Raw genomic sequence first — 21,583 nt, forward strand, 5'->3', positions numbered from 1 at the left:
GTATATTTTTAGAGTAGCTGACACAATTCCCACGGGTTTTGTAGTAGAAGTCCCATTTATTTTCGTTCTTAATAATTTAACACATGTTCACTAACAAGTAAGTATATATTTTCCTTAAAGCTAGTTTTACTTAGGATATAGAGTACGTTATTGGTATTAAATTTAAAGTATCTTAGGGAAGCCAGATTTAAATGTCTACACAGTATTCAGATATAATTAAAACAAATTTCAGAACAATTTTCGTACCTTGGCAACAAATGGTGTTTAATACGAAAAGGAAATCACCGCAAAGCAGTGTAGAAAAATCAAATTATACAGCTTGAAATTAATTATGTTCATCTTAAAATAAACCATATTTAATGTCTTGGATTCGTCAAAGCCATTGAACTTTTGGAAGCAGCGTGTAGTTACCCTGCCAAATTAGCATATTGGTTGAACTCTTGGCATATTCCTATAATTCCTTTCAACTGGACTGATACTACTAAATTTGAAAAAATCTCAATGATCAAGATATATTACTTGATCAAAGTGAAGCCGACAATACCTTTAACCCATGTGGCTGTGGGAATCAGAGAATGCATAAGAGCTTATGAAGCAATCCTCTTGGTCGGAATCAGGGGCGTAGGAACCAGGGGGGCAAAGCCCCTCCCTAGAATTTTGCAGGTAGGGGCAACTAATGTTATTGCCCCCTCTAACTTTTCGGTCTGTTGAAATCTTCAAAAGGCTCAAATGCTCATTTTAAACGCATATAAAGCTTATAGAACCACAACTGTGTTTAATTTTCAGTCTTTTCCCACCAATTCCCTGTAGACCTTGTAAGGACATATGAGACAATTCTTGTAAAGTTCCGAAAAATATTGACGAATTTCTTCAAGTGTTTTACTCTAGTTCCTCGAAGTACTTAGGTCCCGATGGGAACTAACCAAATAAATTTGGGCATTTATCTAAAGGCGTGACTAAATTCAAACGGTGTTGTTGTCCTTCAACTTCATGTGGCACCATCACTTTTGGAATAGTCAACGTGAATGAACGAAAAAACTGAAGCTTTAAACAAGTTGGCAAGCAAAAATATACCTCTCCTCGGAAGAATTGTCCCTAGTGGTATTAATTTCTCGAGACGACCCTTAAAGATATCTCCGCAATTCAGAGTTATTTACTAAAAACGTAATCCCGGTTCAATCCCGCCCGGTATAAAATTTTCATTTTAATTAAATAATTGAGACTAAACAACCGAGTTTAATTTATTCAGAATAATATAAATTAAGTAGTTACAACAGCGAATTAGACGTACTAAAACAATGCACAATTGAATTTAACCCTATTTACAGAACAAATTTATCAGTTAAATATAATACGAAGCAAATTTTAATGAAAGAAATATCTACAGAGGCTATTTGTATTTTTCTCGCTTACGAAATACTTGCCGCATCTTTAACGCTCATTTTATTTCAACACTCGCCCTTGATGAAGATACCGTAGAATAGCTATATTCGACATCTGGTAGTGGACGACTCGTAGACTTCCTGTTGACGTTGTGACACATACCGCATGAAAAAGACCAATACCATCCAATTTCCAATATCATATAATGTCTTGAACACCTAGGAAATCAATGACTGCCTTAGGAATCGTAGATATCCCAATATCCACACCAATAAAAAATGTATTAACAAGAAGCGAAAAACTTACCATTCACAAAGCACAGAAAGCCACTTGACTAAACGACAGCTCGTATATCAATAAATGACCGTAGACGGAATAGTTAGGGCTCTTAATAAATAAAAACAATCGAACTTAATTGATGAACTGCATTAAACATCTTAATCAGTCGAGAAAACGATTAAAATATTATTACGAAGTAATGACGACCCAGTTAAAAACCAGACCAACATAAGTGTAAGAGCACGATGTATACAACTCGATATTTTCTTCATAAATGAACCATTACGCTAAACACCCAATGGATAAAAATATACGACTGAAAAAACGAAATAAATTACAAAAAATATAACGCAATCAAGTAACAAATTCCTTAACAAATTTTGAAACCAAACAATGAAAATGTAATTATAGCAAGAAGTACGACACCTTACCATTAACAAACAGGAATTTTCGACGTTATTATAATAAAACCGGATAAGCTAACTATAACTTCTATGTCCTATTAAACTATATGATTATTTGTTCATTATGAGTTTTAATCTTTGTAATTAAGATAACATAACAAAAACTACACAATTTTAATGGTATACGGTAACCTCGTAAATTACGTATGTGTGTAACCCCAAAAAATAAAATTTATTGGAATTAGTTTACATTTAAGACTATTTATTATCCACTCAAATACCTGTCCCTTCTTGGCCGCAGCGAATGACTCAGGGCTACCTATATATCACCTTCTTTACTCAGCGTAGCTGAGCTTTTTCCTATAATATATTATATATTAATTAAAAATACCTTTTCAAACCAGTATTGTCGACTAGGAACTTATTGTTATTATTTTGTGTTTTACCAGTCCCACTGAATCTATACATAGTACAAGTGTACAAATTGAAATAAGCAAGTAACGCAACGAGGCAGAGAACAAAATGTTCGTCTTTTTCGTCAGATAATATTATACACGTTTTAAATTAACAAAATGTTAGTAAATATTTAATATAGAGAACGGGTGGTTGTTTCTGTATTTAGAATGTATATATTATACTAATAATTTCCGAAATAGATAGTTCTCAATTACTGAAAAAATTTACTGCAGTTCTAGTAATAACTGGCTTATTTATTACCCAACGAATCTAATAATTTCTAATGTCCTTCCAAAATATGTTTTATAAATGGGTCAAGGAAATTGCGAATTTAAATTCCATAGCTCTACATTTGAGGCAATATTATGCAGAAAAATATGAAAACGACTTAAAATATTTAATATGGAACTTCTAATGATGTTCCAAATGTCAAGGAGTTTAAATAATTACTAAACGGTACGGAAGAAAAATCACACGGCACGCGTATTATCTTTTCCCAGGTTATAGTTAATATATTTAAGGGGGAAAGTAACAGCCATCTCATTCTTTAAAATGGGAAATTTTATATTTGAACATAGTGGCCCTATTAAAACTTTATATTGCCTTTAACTCTTGCTATTTATGTTTAATTGAATTTTATATTACAGCAAGAAATGACAGAGCAAGACCGTATCGTGAAAAAGCGTCGCGGAATGGAAAACGAGTGCGAATGGACCCACGACGAGAGGGCTGTCTCTTTATGCCAAAGTGCGATCGTGACAGAGTTGGTATTTCGCTACTTGAACGCGAAGGATCTTCGTTCGTGCGGCAAAGTCTGCGTCTCTTGGCAGGAAACAGCGTCCGTCGTTAAACGCCGGAGGAGGGACCATATATTCATATTACAAACCACCCCAAGAAAGGGTCCCGATGGTACCAGAGATGCGGCCGCCGCTATTGGAGCCTTCAAAGAGAAACTGTCATCGTGCTATTCGCAACCGGACGTCGGCATCGTATTTTTGGCACAAAAACCCTACGAGGAGGTTCAGCAAGTCTTGAGAATTCTGATCGATTCGTCGCCCCCGAAATTAAACTACTTGATCGTTAATTTTAACCAAAGTGGTAGTCTTATCGGTCTGGGGAAGAATTCATTCGGTCCCTACTGGCCCCCTGTGACTAACCGACGCGTCCCGCAAAGATTGTCAGCCATTTTCTTCCCGGATAATATACCCGGAGTTCAATTCTACCCGTTCAGGATACCAGAGGAGTTTCCGAAAGATCTCCAAATCCCGAAAGACATTTCCTTTGTGACAGGCATCCCACCGGGGACGAAGGTCAAATGTTTACTTATTTTTAGGGCGTCTTCATTCTCCGAAAACCGTAGTCACTCCGTGGTGGACCCGACGCTCGAAATTATAAACCATTACTTGGAACAAGGGCCTCTGGCGTTAGGTGGGGCGAAGGCCAGTTACCTCGACTATCTCGACGAAGGTAGTCGCCATAGCATCGAGTTTGATTTTATACGGTACCTAAGTTGCGGTCTAGCTTTTGCAGGTGAAAATTTAGAGGCTGTGTCCGTTGCGATATCGCCCAAGATGTGGGGTAAAGATTTAATAACTCTTTCTCTGGTGGAACTAAAGGGGAAAATCACCCTTCGAAGTAACAGTTTGGGTTTTTTGTTAGCGTCGTGCACTCACACGATCGGACCATGTGACGTGGATTGCTTGTGCTTTAGAGAAGTATTTCCAGGAATCCCTTTTTTGGGAGTCAAAGGCCATAGACCTCACGAAACAATACAGGTTGTCGGTAGTAATTGTCCAGGCCTTAATTCGAACTTCAATATTAACGATGTACGTGCAGTCTTTGTATTACTCACTTGGAGTTCCTCGGCGAACGTTGCTGGAACCACTTGAGTAATGAAAGAAGTTAACAGAAATCCTAAAGACAAGAACAAGATTTCTAGATTTAGGATTATTAACATCGATATTTTATCAAATTCAGATGTTTCTTTCATTATTTGCTCTTTCGCTCTCGTGTCATTTATAAGTCTTAATGAGCTAATTTTCTTTGCTAAAAATATTTCATATAGAGCATTAAAGTCTTTGGTTTCTTTATGTGAAAAGTACATTACTGATTTTGTTCAATAAATATTCAATGTTCTGCCAACTTAAACTCTAGTCAATTGTCTTTGAGGGTACTTCCTAACCCTTTGCGATATATGCCATGTAGATGTTGACCATTTCTAATTGAGAGTTTTACGAATACGTGTTCATTCTTAAATTTCCCAGATGCTTGAAGTTCAACGCCTTCATTTATAAATGAAAAATAATTGTGTTATTTTGAATATTATGTGTAAGAAAACAAGTTTCATATTTTATTTCAAATTGTTAAACGTCATATTCGAAAGATGGTTTCTTTTGTAGGTTAAGGAAGCTGCCCTTTAAGGGACGTTGCCCTTTTTGGGAAACTGGACAACTCTTTGGATATGACCATTAAGGGATTTGCGCCTTGAGGTAACTTTTCTTCGAGGGAACTGCGTTTTATAAGATCTGCGCTTTAAGGAAATTGCCTTTTTTGGAACTTTCTTATTTTGGAACTGCGGCTTAAGGGGCCTGCGTTTTAGCATAAAACATTTAATTTTAAAATGAGGTTTCCATCCAATTCGCGAGAATTGAATATTAAGATAAGAGCACCACCACCTATCTCTAAATATTTGATCTTTGACCTTGAAAAGCGCAACGAAGTGACGAAAAGCCCGGTAGTCTGACATGTAATATAAATTGTACGTCAGTTGATAAGATATATTGATTTTTAGCACTGGCTTCATCAATTTTGGGAACTGGTGGGGTAGTAGGGAACGAAATTGAAATATATTTATCAATGGGATATATCAAATATACTTACCGAAAAACGTAATATGAACATTTGCTGGCCCATAAAATATTTTGTTAGGCTTGTGCGACGCTAATTTCAGACACTTCTACTATAAGTGTATTTAATTCTTAATTATTTAATTTCGGCTCTAGGGTTTTCCTAGCGTCAACAAAAGCAAGAAGGATTCTCGTTTTGGTCGTTAAACGTTATTCCGGGTATAAGAATGTCTAGGGGTATGATTACACGTTAAATAAATAAATAAACAAATGATCGGGTGTCTAAGTAATATAATATAAAACCAATGTTAACAAATACACTCTTTCGCAAGAAGAGAGAGTAGTCTTTACACTTTACGTTTGTGAAGAAAGTCCGATTCCGATCAATGTCGAGAAGAGCGGATATCGAAGAATAGAGAGAGAGAGGGGTTCGATGGCGCACAATGGGTCAAGATGTTAACCCGCGCAAAACACTGTGTAGAGGAGAGCCATTCTAACACATGTTGGGGTAATAAAAACTTTCGCGAACGAGAAAACACCTTTTGTAAAAATAATACACTAATGATAAACATTTGGGCTTGGACACCCGTACGGGGATAGAAAATATGAAGGGGCTTAAAGTAAAATAGCTAATGGATAACGAGAATGCTTTCCGCATGTGTGAAAACGAAAAGACAAGATGCTAGGAAATTTTACAAAGAGCGAAATAAAGTGCTGCCAGATGTTTTAAGAAATGAATGGTAACTTTAAGAATATAGGATAATTAAAAATTATTTTAATAAAGTAAGGATTATAAAAATTAAGCGTCGCACTTGTTTGATGAGTGAGATCTCTGGAACTTTTATCAGAAAGTAATCCATGACTATGTTTTCATGGAGGTAGTAAATTCGTGTTTCGTGTAAGCTGAATTTCGAAATCCGTGCTACATTAAATGAAAACGTTTGTGTTAAGAATTAACACGTGTTTTCTCTAATACGGGTAATGGACGAACACGGCTTTGATATTCTGGGTTAAAAGGAACCCCCTATGGACTGTAATGATGATAAAATTAGCGAATAAGTAGATTAGTCCATTAAGAAAAGGAATAAAAAAGCTAAACCCTAAGCAAATTTGAAGAAATTTAAAAACAAATAGCTCGTACCGATAGGTATTCGAGCAAACAAAATGACGCGAAACTCGGACCAAATAGATCTTCGAGTGAAAAACTAAATAAAATAAAATAAAATAGGATGAAACCGGTCTACCGTTGGAAATTCCGTGTTTCCTACCTCCATGAAAACGTAGTGCATGATATTTTTAAGAGTACATTTTAATTCTAGTAAAAATAAATATTAATTTCGGTCAATTATTCGCGAGATTCGTTCAACCTCAAATAACAAATCTGGTTGATTTTTTGATCAAATGTTACTAATTTTCTTCGTATTTAGGCAATTTTCTGATAAAAATGTTAGGTTTCTGATCATATTTGGCACAATCTTAGGACATATTCTGTTTAAACGATCAAATTTGAATGATTTCATTGCTGTGCAAATTAGCCATCGTGGACATGCTGTCTATATTGCCTCATTTTCACAATTCTCCAATTTAGGTTCACTATGCCATAGTCGGGTAACTTTGAGCAATGGTGGCGCATTTTGCTAGGTATTTTCAGTGTTAATTGTTGTTATTTTCGTGAACAGAATGATTAAAAGCTTTTTTTATGGTAAAAAGAGCTTTTAGGTGGTTAACGAACGACCTTAAAGAAAAATTGTAAAAAATTTGACATTAATATGCACGATATATTTTAAATCTGTCTAAAGTACGCCGATCCTACCATACATGTAGGTTGTTAAAAATTTATAAGACATTCATCAAACTCATAATTTTTATATATTTTAACCCTGTTTGGCATTTTATAACTGATTCTTAAATCAGTTTTTTTGTTTATTTTTATTGTGTAATTTTTTAATTTTTTTCGTACTCTCTTTTGAGAGTTTGGTTGATATCTTTCCTTTTCATGTTAATATATTTTGATGCTAGAATGTGGTTATTGTATAATGTAGCTAACCATAAAGGGCTTATAAGTCAAACTTGAGTTAGCCCTACTCCAAATGTATCCCAACTTTGTTAACTCCAATAAAACTTGAACTTGAATTCCGGCCATAGCAAACGAAATATTTTAATTAACTTCCACCCTCTTTAGATTCGTTTCTTTACCACCATTTAGCAATTAAATTAGTGAAATATGTGTCCTCACCATTCTTTTCCCTAAATTATAGGCATTAAACTGCTTTAAAGAACCTAAAAAAAGTAAATTTCATCCCAAATTTGTTATAATGCAACAGTTTGCACTTTGCGACGCCATATTTATCCTAGGGGAAATGAACTTTTATTAGAACAGTTTTAGTTTGGCCGTGATTCCCTGTTACAAAAGGGTTGTACTCTTACAGGTCATTAAATAAATCTTGAATCTTGGTCATAATTCTTGATAGTTGAATCAACTAGGTAACGGGGTACAGATACTAGAGAACCTAGTGGCCAGAATTGTCGAAATAAAATGCGATAAATTAATTGAAGGTTTTCCCCGTGCCTTTATAATAACGTAGGCAACGGTGACATTTTGTTTTATAACGCTGATGGACCCCTCTAGGCTGGTAAAAATCAGAAATATTCAGGTTACCATACATTATGTCATTCCTGGTTTAATCTTTCCCCCTTCCTCGTGGTAATAGTGGTGGAAGACATTCGATAACGATTGCTATTCACTCCGTGTATTCGCAGATGTCTTCTGGTAATCAGAGGCTATAGCGGATACCTATAATATCAAAGGTTTCTGCATCTGAAGACTATCCCACCGACAACACAAATAAGAATATACTAGACATTCAACCGACTATAAATTCTGGTGATAACAGGGTAGATTTTATAATTAGACTCCACCATTTAACACAAGACTGTTTCTAAAATTTAGGGAGCTTTCCTAATTAATAGTCCAGCAATGCATATAGAGATGGTGCCACCTTTTCATTTGACACGCGAATTTCGCTATGACAGAGTGAAATCGATTTGTTCATGCTATATTCCGCGAAAATCAATCCTAATAGAGAGTTTCAGCCATTGAGTTGGGAATAAATAGAGGTACAACGAAATCTGGCTGGTGCGGGACCAATTTCATTCAATAAGGAGACTTTATCAACTTTATCGTTCTACCGTGGCGGCATCTGTCTCTAGTGGTGGCAACTATATTGCAATTGAATTTTTTCGTGAATCTGATGCGAAATTGAAATGGATGATTACTCGTAACAAACAAACCTTTGAAGTTGTTTAAAAATAATTTTATGCTGTCATGATCCTTTTTAACTCAAGTTACGGTGAGTTAGCTAATAATTATTTATTTTAGCCATATAACTTTACAAAATATAGATGGCACTACCGCCTAATTATAAAGATGAATTTCGTACAGTCTATCAGAACAGGTCCCGCGTAACCATGGCAACCGAAATCGTAATTGTAATTGTATTGTATTATTCCCAATTCAATGGTTTCAGCAACCCATTTCAAGGCGTAAACGCGAACGTTTACGTCTCTTCCTGAAGTGTGGGTCAAAATTTCGTTCAGCAAAAAGTGTGTCAAATTTTCTAAGTCTAGCAAAGTTAAATACGGCGCCATCTATGTTTCAAATATGATACTGATAAGGCCATGTTGCCACATGCACCATCAAAATCTTTCTAACTAAAAAAAATGGTTTGAAGGCCCCGATGCCAAATGCACCCAATAAAACTACATTTAGATTAAAAAATAATAATTAGCCCAAGGTACCATCTTAGGCCTAAGTCATCTAACGACTTTTAAATTTTCTGGATATTACGTAGACGTTCGCGTTTACGCCTAGAAATGGGTTACTGAAACTTTCTAATAGCTATTACGCACGCTAACACGAAAATTTGGTAAATCATAAATATGTAGTAAATAGTAAATCATAAATATGTAGTAAATAGTAAATCATAAATATGTAGTAAATAGTAAATCATAAATATGTAGTAAATAGTAAATCATAAATATGTAGTAAATAGTAAATCATAAATATGTAGTAAATAGTAAATCATAGATATGTAGTAAATAGTAAATCATAAATATGTAGTAAATAGTAAATCATAAATATGTAGTAAATAGTAAATCATAAATATGTAGTAAATAGTATTTCATAATTTGTAAATAGTAATTAATAAATCATAAATAATATGTATAGAATAGTATTTCATAATTTGTAAATAGTAATTAGTAAATCATAAATAATATGTAGTAAATAAAAATTCATAATTTTTAAATAGTAAATAATTAGTAAAAATATAATAATTAGTAAAAATCTAAAAATTAGTAAAAAATATAAAAATTAGTAAAAAATATAATATATAAGAAAAAATATAATATTTAGTAAAACATATAATAATTAGTAAAAAATATAATTAGTAAAAAATATAATAATTAGTAAAAAATATAATAATTAGTAAAAAATATAATAATTAGTAAAAAATATAATAATTAGTAAAAAATATAATAATTAGAAAAAAGTTAATAATGTTTAATAATTAGTAAATATTGTATATTTATTAGTAAAAAATATATATTAATTAGTAGATAATATATATTCATTATTAAATAATTTTTAACAATTAGTGAATAATTATTATTAATTAGTAAATAATTTTTATTAATTAGTAAATAGTAGCTAGTAATGAGTTATTATAAAGAATTTCTCTTTTTAGTCACCAAAATGTTTTGCGATACCTTAGACCAAAAATAACTATAATTTTATCAGTTAACGAAATTAAGAGACAATTTATTACGTCTAGGTCAAACCATTTTCTTATCCACCCACACTCATTCGTGGGTGGGTGCTTTTTTCTGGATAACCTTTTGGTTTATCTGCGGGTTTCCATCGCTCAAAGGCGGATTACGCTGTGTTTCTTACCTCCATGGTGATTTTCAACATTTCCCTTTCTCTCATTTGCCATTTATCACGTGGATATACAGACGATGATTACCGAATCAACTGCCATTCGGACCTTTCCACATAAGAAATCCACCCTCGAGAATGAGTTGACGAGACACGGTACCTCCGCTTAATCGGCTTACTTTTTAACGAAAATAAAAGCACATTTTCTCTTTTTCGGTGGCTACCGTTTTTTGCTATTTAGCTATTTTCACTGCGACTGGTTACGCTATTATAACCTCGTTCTTACCGGATTTCATAAACGGTACAGATTTTCCGTGTCTCAACGGTACGGAACTTTTCGTGGTTGAGCCTTCGAAGTCGTGGTTCACGGTGGCGCTTTCGTTGCTTACTTTCGGCGTCTCGGATAAGTTTTACGAAGTGTCTATGGAGCTCAAACGTATCTCTATTTGCGATAACAATCAACCGAACGTGCCCTCGTCTTTCACCTCATCGTTGGCGGAAGTGACTTTGACAAACGTGATATCTTACGGCAGAAACTGATTGTATTCTCTTTATGCCGATCAACACTTTTATGTCGGTACACGAGGTCATTGCTACCACCGCGATGGAATGTATTTTCGTTAATATATCGCTGGCTTTTACTCATTATTTGAAAATCTTCAACGATGTTCTTCAAATTTCGTTAAATTAAGTTGAACGTTTTTCGACCCGGGACCAAATCTTAGTGCCAAAGACAATGGAGGCTCAACAGGATAGTTTCGTCAAGATGAACCAAACGTTCGAGAAAATTAAACAATTTATGTTGCCAAACATTTTGATAAGATTCACGTTGATGATATTTGAAATAGTAAGCGCGGTCGTGAATATCGTCTTCCTAAAAGAATTTTTGGGCCGCAATGTAATTGCGATAAATGTCGGTAGAAATAAGTAGAATCATGTTAATTTTAATTTTACCACCAGGAATGTATTTACATGTATTTCTACTTAGGGATAATTACTATGTTGAGACTATTTCTAACATTGCTTGCAATCCCCTTCATGCTCGAAAAGTAAACTCCTTCCTCCTATTGAATCTAATCAGCCAGGTATATAATTGATTTCCTAAAACTTACGTCTTCGTTGGTGACGTTTTTCTCTCCCCCTCTCGTTACTATACCATGGTGCCCGCGGATAGTGTCATCATTTAAAATTTTTTCCATTGAAACTTTTATTTGAGCAACGACTAAACCCAAGCTCATGCGTAACACATTGAAGAAAACAAAAAAAAAACGTCGTCTGATACGTCGGCATCCCTCTCAGTTTCAAGAGTTATTATTTTACACACGTATTCATGATTTATAGACATAGGTCTATAAAATTAAAAGTAACTTGTATTAAAAGCTTTAACCTAATTTATGTAAGGATTTATTTTATTTACAATCTATATATGGCTGAGTTAGGTAAAATTAGACTGATAATCAAAGAAAATATTTTCAAACTAAGAAATATTAAGCTGATTCAATAAATAAAGAATGGCATGGAATTTAACCAACCGCAAAAAAAAATTACCGCAAATAAAAATTAATTTTCACAGATTAAAGAAGCGAAAATTCGAACTCGTACAAATGGTGCCCAAAAATTATATTTTATCCAAACAACTAAAGAAAGAGTATTAAAGGAGCAGGACATAAACACATACTTGAAGCAAAAGAAAACCTGTAATTGGAGATAGTTTCATTGCACTTTATCTTAAACTTGTACAAGTTTCGAATAATGCTAAAATAATTCCCATAGGTTATTTCGTATTTCGCGCCTTAAAAATTTTACGTCTTGTTATTTTATTTCGTATTTCGCGCATTTAAGATTTATCGTCTTGTTATTTTATTCGTAATTCGCACCTTGAAAGTTTACCGTCGTCTTATGGAAGGCCAACTTAGATGGCCCACTGCGCAGGCGCTCGCGTTCTCTCGCCCCATAGCTAGAGGATAGCACCGCCGATCGAACGCCGCCGCCGCCGATTATTTAGATAACGCCGAAACGCCGCCGCCGATAAATTTAATTTCGGCGGCGCCGCCGCCGCCGTCGCCGAAAAATTTTTATTTCGCCGCCGAATTTATTTACATTATTATAGTATAATAATTGCGTTTTGAGATCTAAATTCTAAATACGATTTCTAGGTTGGTGGGTGCACCGTACTCGCGTTATAAAATTGGAAAAAATAATAATTTCCAAAAGGTCTGGCACCACTGCACCGCGCGCACTAACATTTTCTGCAGCAGATAGCTGGGATTTTAGAGAGAGAAACGGAAACTGCTTTGGAGTTGCCTCGCCTCGTATTTTGCAATAAGTACAGAAACGTATCAGCAGCTGCATTCAGCAATAACTAGTCTATTATATTTTAAAAATTCCTTTGATACAAAGATAAAATAATTTGTGATAATAGACTTAAACGCGCCTTCCCAATCGACCGCCATTACCTTACAGTCTACGGGGAGGGTGATGAAAAAACTGGTTTTGGGGAGATGAAATTTCAGCGGTAGAGGGCTGGCTCGTTGCTTGTCGGTACGATAATGGCGGCGCCCAGTAAACGTTTCTAAAAAGAGTATATAGGTAATAATACTAGTGAAATACTAGTAAATAAGTACAGTATTGTTATTACCAGCGTAAATGTTTTAGTTTAATAGTATCATATGTAACATAGTTACTCATAAGTGTGCCTCTGTTTAACATCTCTGTATTAAAAGTTTAAATGAGACCTTGTTTCACAGCCACCAAAGAAAATACGGACTAACGTCGCGTAAAACTGGTTTTAACTTCCTTCCCTCCCCGCCAGAACTACTTTTGATGACGATAAAACCGTCATCGACTGGGAAGTGACGTCAATTACGTCATATCCTTGCAACAAGGTCTCATTGTGAAAAAGTTCTTTCTGGCACACTTATGATTAAATAAGTTACATATGATAGTATGTAACCAAAGTTACCTCTTTCTCGTTTTGGAAACAAGTGGTTCCTATTTTAATAAAATACATTCTATTAAACATGTATTTTTTTAAAATGTGTTTAACAGTTCAAGCTCTAGCGGTCTTTTAAAAGGCTGTCGCTATTTCTGAGGGGGGGGGGGCAGTTTTTCCCCTTAGGCGCCGCCGCCGCCGATTTTTTTCAACGCCGCCGATTATTTTCTGCAAATCGGCGCGCCACGCCGCCGCCGAACTAATTATCGTTCCCGCCGCCGCCGTTGAAGATTGGTTCGGCGCTATGTTCCATAGCCGCCCGCTCAATCAGCCCAAAATAGTGAATGCCATTTGTGGCCGCTACGTAGGCTGTAGCGCTATAATCTGACCCCTCTTTAACATTGAATCCTACGGAAATATGTTGGTTTTTTATTCTTTATGAAAAAGATTGAGAATTAATCGGCATTTTCAAGGAAATGAAAGGTAAATCAACTCTTTTTATACGTTATAATTACTTTTTTTAAATTTTTACTTTTGTTTTTCCCGCTGAAAATAATATTTTAAAATCCAAGGTTCCTAGAAATAATTCTCGCTACTGAGTCAGCTGTTACAGTTGACAGACAACACGTCAATGAAAAGAGACTGCTTGGATAATCGCTTGTAGCTAAGCCAATAGTAAATATTTTAATAACTGAGAAATTGAAAGTAAGTTATTATAAATAATAATAATAATGAGCTAGGCTTATACCCAAGGCACCATCTTAGGCCTAAGTCATCATGTGACATTTGAAGCCATTGTTTCAGGTGGCCGGGTTACAATGCGTAGGTGGGTGGTGGCAAGCCCTGCATGCCACCATGGACGGTTTATAACCGTCCATAATGCCACGCGTTCGAGCCAACAGTTTCCTACACTAACTATTACCATTAACCTCAACAAGTTTTTGTGGAAGGGGAAACCGAAGTACTCTGGGGAAAACCCCTTAATTAAATATTTAATTATTAATTATTTAAATATTTACAATCCATAATATGGAAAATTTTAAACAAAGTTATTATTTACATATTTCTCCAGGAATGACTGCTGTAAAAGTGGTATTGAACGTTTCACATTTTGAGAAACTTCCTCGATTGCGGCTTATAAGTAAGTTCTTTAAGTTTCTCGTAACAAGCTGAAATTATCCGTGATACATTATCAACTAAAGGTGGAATTATTTTGTCACAGATAAATTTTGCAGAAGTTGAAGGAGAAGTGTCATTGCAATAACACTGTATAAAAGAGGAAATTTAGAAAGTTTCGGCAATGGGTAATATTCAATTTTGTTACAAATTCCAGGAGTTTCTTGTAAATATGGAATCGCTCCCTCTATGAAGGTCAAAACAATTGAGATAATTATGACAAACTTCTGCTTTGGGTATTTTAAACCACCTCTGTCTGAGTCCCAATTCGAAATTTGATTCGTTTAATCAATAAATCTAATATTATTTGTTGGAATTTGGTTACTTGATTTTTAAGAGGCAAGAAAATTACTAAACATTATTTACATTTTTGAGGTGCTACTTTGAGATTTTTAGAGTGGACTAATTTTTAATTTCAGGTCCCTATATCCCACCCCCAAGGGCCTAGGGACTCCAGTGTATTTATATCCAAATTGTTTATAGGTTCTTTGAAAATTTCAAGCCCCACAATTGGCATTTAAAGATGAATTCTGTACCTTTACTTAAGTGTAAATTGCATACTACACTTTATGCTGATGTCATTTATTTTGTAATTATCACGAGATATGATTTTCAGCCATCTTTCTCGCAGAGTTTCATCACTTTTTTAGATTTGCAATAAGGAACGCAACGCAAAAGCATTTTAATCTAGTTAAGTAAGGGTAACTAAATTGTCGAATAAAAATTATTTAATTTCTAATTACCTGTAAACTGTATTACTACGCTCCAAGTTTGTATAATCTAGTGAATCCAAAAGAAATGCTTCCAATTCTATTATTCCTCTGGTAAGAAACCTCTTTTTGTTCTACACTCAGGAAATAACCTTTCATTATTTACGCCAACGAAATTTCAAACCGTTATTTTCGAAATCCCGCGCCCCTGTGTCTTACGAGAGAATTTTAAATTCATTATTTTAAAGTAATAATTAAGTTAATAATGGGGCCATTTTAGTTAAGTAGTAGTGTTGTATATTTGGTATAAACAAATCGCCTAGGCTTAACTCAATTAACGCGTCAATTTTTAAATTATCCCGTTAAACGCGATAGTTTAAAACTTTTGCACCTAACAGTAATTAAAGTATCACCAATAATTATGATTCTGAGTGATAAATTTGTATATATTATAGTTATCACTTTGAAGGGAAATAGCAGGTAAAAAAAACTTAGTCAACTTAATACTGTAATATATAAAAATATTTCACCTAGAATCTCAATTATTGAAACTAAAATATTTAGCATAGCTATTTATTATTACCCTAGTCAGACTTAGGGAAGGTTGTTTTAAGTTAGGATTCAAATGAATTTGTAAAAAAATGCTTTTGCTTGTAAATATATTGTATACGATGATGTATACGAAAATTTCAAACTCAAATATAATAAAGGTTTGCTTAATGAAATTTTTTCACTCGTTAACATATTCAGTGGGTGAACATAAGACTTATAAAGCTAATTAAGGGGAACTTCCGTTCAATTTCGATCTGAAAACACTGAAGCTTCCATCAGTCCAGTAACTTTAACATAAGCAAATTTTTCATCAGGTCAATGGAACCAAAAACATTTTCTACGTTATTAGTACTTTGCACAGCTATTCTGACTTGAACCTGAATTTAGAATGGATAAATTACTTCAGCTTTTAGAAGAAAAACATCTTATTCAAAAGATGAAGTATATTTTTTTTATTTAACACCATCACTTAAAAACAACCTTGCCCAAGTCTGATAAGCTGCGTTGGGTAATTTTTCGATTCAATAATTGTAATTCTGGGAAAAAAATTGCATGTAATTAAGTAATCGCATTGAAAGAAGCTTTCATAGTGAAATGTAAGGGAAGTTCGCTTTAAATATAGTGGAAAATTACCATTGAGTATGGTAGCAGATGAAAAAAAATAATTAGCCAAACCATGGCCAAACTAATACTGTAATATATGCAAATTTTTCACTCGGAATCAAAATTATTGAACCCAAAAAATATTTAGCTATTTTATTATTACCCTATAGAGCTAGTCAGACTTAGGGAAGCTTGTTTTAAGATTAGTTAAAAATTAATTTGGAAAAAAAAATTGCTTGAGGTAACTATGATACAGGATGGATCACATTTAATGTGATGATTCTGAGTGAAAAATTTGCATAAGTTAAAGTTATTGGATTGCAGGAAACTTTAAGGGAAGTTGCCCTTAAATATAGTTGAAAATGATCTTTTGAAGTCTGTGTTCATCCATTGAATATGTTAGGAAGCGAAAAAAATTCATTTAGCAAGCTTTTATTTAATTTTAATTTGAAATTTTGTTATCCACCCTGTATCATATATTTAAACACCCAAGCATTTTTTTTCTAAATTAATTTTAATCAAATCTTAAAACAAGCTTCCCTAAGTCTGACTAGCTTTGTTGGGTAATAATAAAATAGCTAAATATTTTTTGGGTTTAATAATTGTGATTCTGAGTGAAAAATTTGCATATATTACAGAATTAGGCTGGCTAATTTTATTTTCACCTGTTACCATTCTCAATGGGTGAACATAGAATATCAAAGGTAATTTTTCACTATATTTAAAGCCAACTTCCCTTACATTTCACTAAGAAAATACTGAAGTGTCTTTCAATGGGATAACTTAATTACATGCAATTTCTTTCCCAGAATTACAATTATTGAATCTAAAAAATATGTAACCACCCTATATCTATTACATAAAATCTGAAATAATTTATTTTTTAATTCTAATTTAACCATCACTTTAAAAACCTTGTGCAGGGTACTAATAATGGAGATAAATATTTCTTGGTTCAGTTTATGTGATGATTCTGAGTGAAACATTTGCATATGTTAAAGTTATTGGATTGAAGGAAACTTCAGTGTTTTCAGGGGGAAATTTAAGGGAAGTTGCCTTTAAATATAGTTGATAATTATCTTTTTAAGTCTGTGCACTTCACCCATGGAATATGTTAGGAAGTGAAAAAATTTCATTAAGCAAGCTTTTATTAAATTTTATTTTGAAATTTTGGTATCCACTCTGTATAATATATTCGAAAGCTCAAGCATTTTTTTTCCAAATTAATTTTAACCATATCTTAAAACAAGCTTCCCTGCACATAACTGAACCAATAAATATTTATCTACGTTATTAGTACTCTACACAACTATTCTAACTTGCACAAGGTTTTTAAAGTGATGGTTAAATTATAATTAAAAAATAAATTATTTCACGTTTTATGTAAATGATAAAGTGTGGATCCAAAATAAAATCTTATTTAAAAGCTGAAGTATTTTTTTTAAATTATACACCATCACTTAAAAACAACCTGGCCCAAGTCTGAATAGCTGTGTTGGGTAATTCTAAGGTGGTTACATATTTTCTTTGATTCAATAATTGTAATTCTGGGAAAAAAATTGCATATAATAAAGTTATCGCATTGAAAGAAGTTTCATTGTTTTCATAGTGAAATGTAAGAGAAGTTGGCTTTAAATATAGTGGATAATTATCTTTGTTAGTTTGTGTGACCATTGGGTATGGTAGCAGATGAAAAATTTTATTTACTTAAGTTAATACTGTAATATATGATTTTTTTAACCCAGAATCATATTTAAGAAAGATATTTAAGCACTTCATTATTTTAAAAAGTTGGCGAAATGAAAATTATACACCTGCTACCATATTCAATGGGTGAACACAAACTAATAATGTTTATTTTCAGCTACATTTAAAGGAAACTTTTTTATTTCACTGCGATAACTTTAATATGCAAGTTTTTTTGCCCTAAATCTCAATTTTTGAATCCAAAAATATTTAACCACCCTTTTATTACTTTTATTTTAACACCTCTTAAAAACCACCTTGCCCAAGTCTTGAAGTATGGGATTACATTTCTTTTATTCAATTAATGTCATTCTGGGTGAAATGTAAGAGAAGTTGCCTTTAAATATTTAAAAAAATTATCTTTCTTAGTCTGTGGTCACCCATTGAGTAAGCTAGGTAAAAAAAAATCCATTTAGCTCCCTTTTTAAAATTGAGTTTGAAATTTGGTTATCCATTTAAACTTTTTTACTAAAATAAATTGCAATTGCAATTGTATTTTAATAACTACCGTTGAAAGAACCTGCCTAAAATCTTAATGACTATACTTAATGTGCATATATATGTTTTTGTTTCAATAATTGTGATTTTGTATGAAGAATTTCCAGTTATTAAAATTATTATATTGTTTAGCGGCAGTACCCTCGTAGAAGACATTGAACACTGCTGAAGAGTTTCAAATTGAAAAATATTTTGGCTGAATTTATTAAAATCAAGATTGAGAAACTGAAACATCTCTATTTGAGTAAAGTTTCATCGAGTATCTCCACCAATGGCAAACAGACAAAGCTGAAGCTAATAATTTAAAAAAAACATCAATTGTTAAATTAAATTAAAGGTCTGTTTCTTTCTGCCTGTACCCTTTAAATTTACTTCCCTGTCGCACAAATACCCTGGTGGTAGGCCAACGTTTTCTGCGGTTTGCCTACAACCAGGATATTTGTGCGGCGGGAAAGTAAATTTAAAGGGTGACAGGAAGAAGAAAACCTAACCTTTTAAGTATTAAGTAGCAGAAAATTCACGTTTATAATTTAATTTCACCGAAATACAAGTGTTAATGAGTGTTGACAGATTTTATTTTATTAATTGATTTGAAATTATGAACTTAATAGTATAAATTGTAATAGTATTTTTAGTAAAAAGAATCTTGGTGAGGTTTCTGCGCTTGTTTGTGTTTTAAATATCATGTTTTTCAAATAAAAATGTTCATCAATAATTTAGTTTTATCTATTTAAATTTAAAATTGCTATTCATGTAACAATTGTTTAGATCACATATGTACAATTCTCATGTAGTAACTAATATTTGGAATTAATTTTGGGTAGGCCTATAGCGACAGCATAATTTTTGTGACAACAGGATAATACAGTTATATTGTTAAATTCCCGTAAACCTAATGGGAAATTTCATGTTGGAACAACAGCAATTTAAAATTTACTGTTAATGGTACTTTATATTTCTCGTGTCTAGAACAGGTTTTTACTTGCTACGTTCACAGGAAAAAATACCTGTAATGTTACAGGAATTTTCCTGGTAATTTTCTGTAAATTTAACAGGATTTTTTAAGTGTTGTATATGTTAGGGGAACTGCATTTCTTAAACACATGTGTTCTTCAGATGTTCAACTGAACATGTTGAGCTAGCGTTCCGCAGGTGTCAAGTGTATTGTAGATGTTACAGATGCCCGAATTTTGTGACGATCTCGTTCCACAGGTGTTGTAAAAGAACATCTGTGAGACATCGACGAAAAACGTTTCAAGTACATCTATAGTACATGTAAAGTACACATATCTCACACATGATTAACACGTAAATTACACTTGATTAAACGTTCAACAGGTGTCAGGTGTTTAAATTTTGTGTTTTTTAGGTGATCTCTAAACGCTTTTTAGGTGTTTCAAAGATATGCAGTGTAGTAGGTCAAACTTTGAAGCCCTCTAGCGCTCTTTAAACTCTTTATACTTCTCATCTCATCCCCTACAACCATCAGAAATTTCTGTACTGACTATTGAATCACCCTGTATAGGGAGAGCTTAATTAACTTGCGATTAATAAGGACGGAAACAGATTAACCGCAGTAAATTTTTGACCTGACACGTTGGGTTACGTGATAATTAAATTAATCCAAGACAACTATTTTAAAGAAAACTAAAACTGATTTATTCTTAACCACGCATAAATTTAAAAAAAATTACTAAATTACTACATGATTTTTCTAATAGACCATAGCACAGGGGTGCTTAACTTGGACGACCGCAGTATATCCTTTCTTTCTTAAAAATTGAATAACTAACGGTTTTGCTTCCCGCTAAATTATCTCTCTCGAGAATGGACATTGACCCTAACACGGCCAATAATTCCCTCTTTTTCGGGGTCGATACTTTTGTCGCATTCTTGGTATTTCACAACGAGGAGAAACCAAGTTCTTTAGTTCGATTTCGCTTGACAAGAGGTCGTAGACCCATCACGTCAAGACGGTAAGGGGAAGTAGCACTAGTATTCTGTCACTTCCAGGTATGTGGAGAGGGCTTTTCGGAACTGCGTGCGATGGGGGATTGTTTTAAGGTGCTCTGAGAGCGAGTTCCAGTCCTGGATGGACGAAGGGAGAAAAGAGTGCTTGCGCACTGTAAGGCGGAAACCCGGTGGAATGTAGGAGGAAAATGAAATGCACTATATTTACAAACATATTGTACATTATTTATTTACATTGCACTTCAATTAATTTATATCGGTTAATTAATTATTAAATACAAAAAATATATAAAAACCAAAATATGCAATCGAGATTTAACAAGAATAAGATGATGGCTAGATTTTGATTGCATCCGAATAAGAACGATTCAAATATTACTTTTCGAGGAATCCTAATTCAATTAAACGCTTAGAATTAATAGAAACTGCTGAGTTATAGAAGTAACAGAAAAATAACACATTTAAGAGGGCTGGAAATATGAGTCAAGATCCAAATTTATACAAATCGCAGGTATGAAAGCGGTAGAAAACGGTTTGAATCGATTTTAAACAACTTAACCTGGTTCACGCAGATCTTTCGAAACATTTTAAATCAATTTGAATCGATATACAGTGTGAAAGCGGCTTAAGTTGCAAAACACTGTATCAGTATCTTTAAAAATCTAAAATTCAGTCTCGACCGTCGAAATATCCTTAAAAATGTATAAGTCAGGTCTGGACTGGCGCGGTTTGCAAGTGGACAAAATCACACGGGTGTCACCTCACTAATTGATTGCCAGGTTATATGTACATTGTTTCATTTGTTAAGTGTCCAAAGCTACGAGCATATGCCAAAACTCCAAGCTTTCACGGACGAATTTTTCCAGTACTAACAGAGCGCTTAATATATCTTCTACAAAATACATAGTTAAGGTATTGAGAACGTATGAGTTTTAGGCCTCTAGTGAGAGCTATTAATTTTTTTTTTAAAAATACCTATAATTAGTTACGGAAAATCCAAATTAACTGTTAATTTAGTAGAAAGTACGCTATTCGAATAATTCGATCTCTTTGAAAGAGGAATATATTTTACTTGACACAATAGCTTAAAA

General features: G+C 33.4%; 2 protein-coding genes across 6 annotated transcripts in view; one reads left to right on the forward strand and one right to left on the reverse strand.

Annotated features, from left to right (window-relative positions):
* The window catches only part of LOC149925189 (uncharacterized), a 284,774-nt gene that overhangs the window by 201,690 nt on the left and 61,501 nt on the right, over nucleotides 1-21,583 (reverse strand). The window lies entirely within an intron of this gene.
* Nucleotides 2,506-4,548, forward strand: LOC149925196 (uncharacterized). 3 transcript variants are annotated; one of them, XM_090160815.1, is made up of 3 exons: nucleotides 2,506-2,590; nucleotides 3,170-4,100; nucleotides 4,182-4,548. In XM_090160815.1, exons 2-3 carry the CDS (start codon nucleotides 3,176-3,178, stop codon nucleotides 4,409-4,411), a joined length of 1,155 nt encoding a protein of 384 aa, XP_090016941.1. In that variant the 5' UTR covers nucleotides 2,506-2,590; nucleotides 3,170-3,175; the 3' UTR covers nucleotides 4,412-4,548. The 3 variants fall into 3 exon arrangements, with proteins under 3 accessions (XP_090016941.1, XP_090016939.1, XP_090016940.1); XM_090160813.1 differs by having other exon boundaries at nucleotides 3,170-4,548; XM_090160814.1 differs by having other exon boundaries at nucleotides 2,585-2,640; nucleotides 3,170-4,548.

Source organism: Leiobunum rupestre, chromosome 10 (assembly GCF_980474605.1).
Source record: "Leiobunum rupestre chromosome 10, qqLeiRupe1.1.hap1, whole genome shotgun sequence".
Lineage (NCBI taxonomy): Eukaryota > Metazoa > Arthropoda > Arachnida > Opiliones > Sclerosomatidae > Leiobunum > Leiobunum rupestre.